The 6,000-nt window shown below is 50.7% G+C and overlaps 1 protein-coding gene across 6 annotated transcripts in view; it reads right to left on the bottom strand.

Annotated features, from left to right (window-relative positions):
* The window catches only part of eogt (EGF domain-specific O-linked N-acetylglucosamine (GlcNAc) transferase), a 102,417-nt gene that overhangs the window by 44,203 nt on the left and 52,214 nt on the right, over positions 1 to 6,000 (bottom strand). For all 6 annotated transcript variants that reach the window (XM_070894659.1, XM_070894658.1, XM_070894656.1 and 3 more), the window contains exon 9: positions 2,218 to 2,321. In XM_070894659.1, coding sequence (XP_070750760.1) covers positions 2,218 to 2,321 — 104 coding nt within the window. The remainder of the gene's footprint in view (positions 1 to 2,217; positions 2,322 to 6,000) is intronic.

Here is a 6,000-nt window from a genome sequence, read left to right as displayed (position 1 = left end):
GAGAGAGGGGCTGGGGGGGCAGAGAGAGAGAGAGAGAGAGAGAGAGAGGCTGGGGGGGGGGAGAGAGAGAGAGAGAGAGGCTGGGGGGGGCGAAGAGAGAGAGAGAGAGAGAGAGAGAGAGAGAGAGAGAGAGACAGACAGACAGACTGGAGGGAGAAGAGTGAGAGGCTGGAGGGGGAGGGGGGGAGAGAGTGAGAGAGAGTGAGAGGCTGGAGGGGGGAGAGAGAGAGAGAGAGAGGCTGGAGGGGGAGAGAGAGAGAGAGCTGGAGGGGAGAGAGAGAGGCTGGAGGGAGAGAGAGAGAGAGAGGCTGGAGAGGAGAGAAGAGAGAGAGAGAGAGAGAGAGGCTGGAGGGGGAGAGAGAGAGAGAGAGAGAGAGAGAGAGGCTGGAGGGGGAGAGAGAGAGAGAGGCTGGAGTGGGGAGAGAGAGAGAGAGAGAGAGGCTGGAGGGGGAGAGAGAGAGAGAGAGAGAGAGGCTGGAGGGGGAGAGAGAGAGAGAGGCTGGAGGGGAGAGAGAGAGAGAGAGAGAGAGGCTGGAGGGGGAGAGAGAGAGAAGAGAGGGAGAGAGAGGCTGGAGGGGGAGAGAGAGAGAGAGGCTGGAGGGGGAGAGAGAGAGAGAGAGAGAGAGGCTGGAGGGGGAGAGAGAGAGAGAGAGAGAGGCTGGAGGGGGAGAGAGAGAGAGAGAGAGAGAGAGGCTGGAGGGGGAGAGAGAGAGAGAGAGAGAGAGGCTGGAGGGGGAGAGAGAGAGAGAGAAAGAGAGAGAGGCTGGAGGGGGAGAGAGAGAGAGAGAGAGAGAGAGGCTGGGGGGGGAGAGAGAGAGAGGCTGGAGGGGGAGAGAGAGAGAGGCTGGAGGGGGAGAGAGAGAGAGAGAGGCTGGAGGGGGGATGGAGAGAGAGGCTGGAGGGGGGGGACGGAGAGAGAGGCTGGAGGGGGGGGGGGGAGACGGAGAGAGAGGCTGGGGGGGGACAGAGTGAGAGGCTCTGGGGGGGACGGAGAGAGAGGCTGGGGGGGGGGGGGGGAGAGACGGAGAGAGAGGCTGGGGGACGGGACGGAGAGAGAGGCTGGGGGGGGACGGAGAGAGAGGCTGGGGGGGGGGGGGGGGAACGGAGAGAGAGGCTGGGGGGGGGAACGGAGAGAGAGGCTGGGGGGGGAACGGAGAGGCTGGGGGGGGAACGGAGAGAGAGGCGCGGGGGGGGGAACGGAGAGAGAGGCGCTGGGGGGGGGGGAAAGAGAGAGGCGCTGGGGGGGGAAGAGAGAGAGGCGCTGGGGGGGGAGAGAGGCGCTGGGGGGGGAAAGAGAGAGAGGCGCTGGGGGGGGAAGAGAGAGAGGCGCTGGGGGGGGAAGAGAGAGAGGCGCTGGGGGGGGGGAAGAGAGGCGCGCTGGGGGGGGGGGAAAGAGAGGCGCGCTGGGGGGGGGGAAAGAGAGGCGCGCTGGGGGGGGGGAGAGAGAGGCGCTGGAGGGGGAGAGAAAGAGGCTAGGGGAGAGAGAAATAAAGAGAGGGGGAAACTGGGGGAGAGAGAGAGACTGGGAGCGAGAGAGAGAGGAGACTGGGGGAAAGAGAGAGACTGGGAGCGAGAGAGGCTGGGGGGAGAGTGAGAGAGACTGGGAGAGAGAATTTTAAATTGGAGTTTTCCTTTTCCTGTCTTTTATGTCTTTGCATCAAATGCAGGCAAACAGGAAATGCAAATATCCAAATGCAGCCTCTGTAACTGGCCACAAGGCAGTGCCTGCTCAGTCATTCTCGATTTTACCATCTCTTCAACCTCACAAAGCATCTTTTTTGGAATTTTGGACTGAATTATTATAATGTAAAGTAGTAGCCATCAGTTGCAGGAAACACCTTCCTGCAGTTGACACCGATTGTGAAGCCAAATTTAACAAAATCCAGAATCATTGGAAAGAATATTGAGCCAGAAGTCAGGTCTACTGCATCAAAAGTAATTCTTGACTTCATAATCCAAACAAATGTGTTCCCATCTAAAACAAATATTGGAACAGTGCAAAATGCAGCGAGGCCAACAACTGGACAAAAACAGAAACACAGACTATACTAGGGCGTTACATGTATTGTGCAGAAATAAGAACTCTCTTAAAGGGGTAGTCATCCTTATTGATTTCCCCATTAGATTACCTGATTTACCCAGAGCAAATAGATGATGACAAACAAAAGTCCCATTATTAGTGATCTACAACCAGTAGCAAATTAATAAAGTACTCACAGTATCCCACATTACAATGTTCACATCAGTATCAAAAGAACTGTTGATGTGTTGGGAAATATAGAGGTTAACAAAGTCGCAGAAATGGTGGTACATATTGACACCTGAAAGTAAAGAATAGGTTTTCATTAATGAATCAGGCAAAATTTGCGTTGCTAAATGCAACTGGTAAATGTTCAGTTGGGGGTCACTCACTATATCACCAAACTACTGACTTCTTGGGAGATCGCGTACTGCAATCACCAACATCCTATCTCCTTCTAGAAACATATTCAGTGTTTGACAAAGCCCTAATTCATTATTATTTTCAATATGTTTAAAACAAAGGCTGTGAAAATGAAAGTTTTGGAAGTTTTGTAAACACTGAACTGAGCAGCACGGCTGTGATTAGGAACTCATAGATATGTGAATGATTATGAATAAGGAAATATGGATAATATAGTGTACATTGAAAGAGAAGTAAAAACTACTATATAAAATCTTTTAATAATTGGGTTCAAGTCCCACTCCAGAGACTTGAGCACAAAAATCTACATTGACACTCTAGTGTAATACTGAGGGAGTGCTGCATTGTCAGTGATGCCATCTTTCAGATGCAACGTGAAATTGAGGCCCCGTCTGCTCTCTTAGATAGTTGCAAAAGATCCCATGGCACTATTTTGAAAAAGAGATGGGGAGTTATCCCTGGTGTCCTGGCCAATATTTATCCCTCAATCAACAGGCTCAATTTTGGCGCACCCCTTTTTTCAGCGCACTTACCAGAGATGCGCCGTTTTTCTCCGTTCAGAATTGAGCCGAAAAAATTCCTCCCCACTTTGGCCGCTGTCCGGCCTCTCCCCGTTTGTCGAGCAGAGTGACCAGTCGAGTCAGGGACGGAGCCAGCGTCCTGCGCTGAAAACAGTGCCGGGACGTCTGCACATGCGCATTGGAGTCGGGTCGCGATGTCCGTGCATGCGCAGTAGCGCAGAAAGTTGGCAATCGACCATTTTTAAAGAGATACGTAGCTGCTTGTATTTTGGTGCCAGAAGGAGTGCTGTGGGACGAAATTAACTGCTGAATTCAAGAAGCAGTGCTCTGTTAATATCAGTGCTGCATGCCTGCAAAAGTGCCAGAAGGAGTGCTGTATTTCTGAAAATCATTGCTGCATGCAAAATAAGGACCGTGTGTTTGGAAAAATCACTGTGTGTAAGAGCATTGCAAAAGTGCTGTGAGTGTCAATACAGCAACACAACAACATGCACCAAGAATGAAGAATTTCTTGCATGATGAAGTGGAGATACTAGTTAATATCATTGAGAACAGATGGCAGGAGCTGGATACCAGCAGAGGTCGCACAAAAATTCCACCCAAAGAAATGAAGAAACATGGAACCAAGTTGCAGTAGATTTCTGCACTTTGGTGATCACCAAGAGATCTGGAAGCCATGGTAAAAGGAAATGGCAGGACCTTGGTCAAGTAGTTAGTGTAAGTAATATTTTCATTTATTCAATGCAATTGCAACTGTAAATGTGACCAGATGTATATGTCCTACCCAGCAGAAAGATACCCTCTCTAAAAAGTTGCATTTTCATCTTTGCAGAAGAAATTGGCCCACAACAAAAGGGAAAGAACTCAAACAGGAGGAGGCCTGACAAATCTGCACCCACTGACATCCTTAGAAGAGAGGGTCGCTGCTTTGATGGGTCCTACCTGGAGAAAAACAATCAGTACTGCACAAGCTGGGCCCACACGTGAGGGAGAGGGTAACTCCTGAAAATTCATCGTGGCCCTTCAAATCAACCTGCTGCCTGGCCAGCTATGTGTGAGCCTACTCATGCCACCCATCCTGCCCCCTCCTCTGCTGCTAACCATTTGACTGTTCTGTTATATTTTGCAGAACCTGATGCCAATCGTGAAGATCCAGAAGACGACTCAGACGTGGACGAGCCTGAGCACGAGAACATCTGACAAGCCAATCCTGCAAACCAACGGGGGGGGGGGGGCGATGGAGATGGATGAAGGGGACAGTGTTGTACTGAATATGGAAGAGGCTGCGTTAATGGAGTTGGCGTTGAGAGCCCCTTCCATGACTAGTGATTTGAGTTCTGGTGCGACATTCCTTGGTTTCAGCCAGTCCATGATTAGTGGTTTCAGTTCTGGTGCGACATTCCATGGTTTCCCAGCATCCGAGGTTGAGGGTCCCAGTGGTAGTGGGACGCAGCATGGAACACCCAGGGTCCTGCCATCTGAGCCTGTGCCTCCCACTGGGGTGCCGCGAGGCAGACCCAGAGTGAGGGGAAGGAGAAATCGACCACGCTCTACTGAGATGCAGGATGCAACAGATGTGGTTCAGATCATGGCATTGAATGGGAAGAGCACTGACCTTACCCGATCACTCGTGGACACCATCAGTGGGGTGAATGATGAGGTAGCGGGACTGTCGGGAGAAGTAACAGTAATGGCAGGGGAAATGGGACCGATGTCCGGGAACATCAGTGAGGGAATAGTGTCCATGAGGGAGGAAATGTCAGAGGCATTTGGAAAGGACGACAGTGGCCATGAGGGAGGGAATGTCGGAGTTAGTGGAAAGGACGACACTGGCAATGACACAGGCCATGAGGGAGGGCATATGTGAGTTAGCTGCTGCAATAAGGGAACACACCCAGGCCATGCGCCATTGACAGAATCAACTGTCACTCCCACTGCAATCCTCACATCAGCCTCTGAAGAACCCAAAGCCAGGCCCTCCACATTAACACCTGACCGCCCCCCCACCCACCCGCCCATGAAGAAGTGCACATTCACCGAGATGTTAGAAGGACTAAGCTTGGTACCAAACCAAAAAACACTGCGCCACCGCCTGCGGGCAGGGGTGGTGGAGAGTGCAAGACCAAGCGCGGCGGGCAGTGTTAGACTAAGGGGGATGAGAGATTGGTGCAGCCTTTCTTTGCTGCTGTTGTTGTTGTTACTGTTGTAACTGTTTTCAAATTGAAAGTTTTTTGTAAGTTATATAACTTTACAAGTTTAGAAATGATCTTAAAATTTTTAAGTGATCTTAAAGAGTCATATTAAAGTAAAGTTTGATACAAGAATTATTTTATTACACTAAAGTTAAGTACATTGTAAACTTTTGAATAAAATATATTTTATATTAAAACTGAATCATGTTCCATTAACACAACACAACATTTAAGAACAACTCCAAAAAATAAACATGTCCATGCGGAATAGTTGTCGCTGAGCCTCAGGCATCAGTAAAGCGTTCACGGATGAGCTGCTGGCACAAGGCTCGAGCAATCGTTAAAGGGACACGATGGCCCGCCCTCTTCCGCCGTCATGCACCAGCCTCAAGCACTTGCATGGCTTCCTCATCCTCATCATCGTCCTTCTCTACCACCTCCTCCTGCTCGTCACCTGCATCTTCCACTCTCACCGCAGGTGGGTCTTCTTCTTCCACTACCAGCTGCTGCTGCCTCATGATGGCTAAATTATGCAGCATGCAGCACACAACAGTGAACTGACCGACAATCTCAGGGAAGAATTGCAAGTAGCCTCCAGAATGGTCCAGGCATTGGAAACGCTGTTTCAGGATGCCAATGGTCCTCTCTATGATGCTGCACGTCGCAATGTGCGACACGTTGTATTGACGGTCAGCTTCTGTCCGGGTTACATGTAGGAGTGTCATGAGCCAGGTGGCGAGGCCATACCCTTTGTCTCCCAGTAGCCAGTTCTGCCCTTCTGGTTGCTGCTCAAACATGTCAGATATAACGCTGTTGCGTAGGATGAACGCATCATGGGTGCTGC

This window comes from Pristiophorus japonicus, chromosome 12, assembly GCF_044704955.1.
Source record: "Pristiophorus japonicus isolate sPriJap1 chromosome 12, sPriJap1.hap1, whole genome shotgun sequence".
NCBI classification, from domain to species: domain Eukaryota; kingdom Metazoa; phylum Chordata; class Chondrichthyes; family Pristiophoridae; genus Pristiophorus; species Pristiophorus japonicus.
The sequence above is the reverse complement of the archived record's forward strand: the minus strand, read 5'-3'. Positions and strand labels throughout refer to the sequence as shown.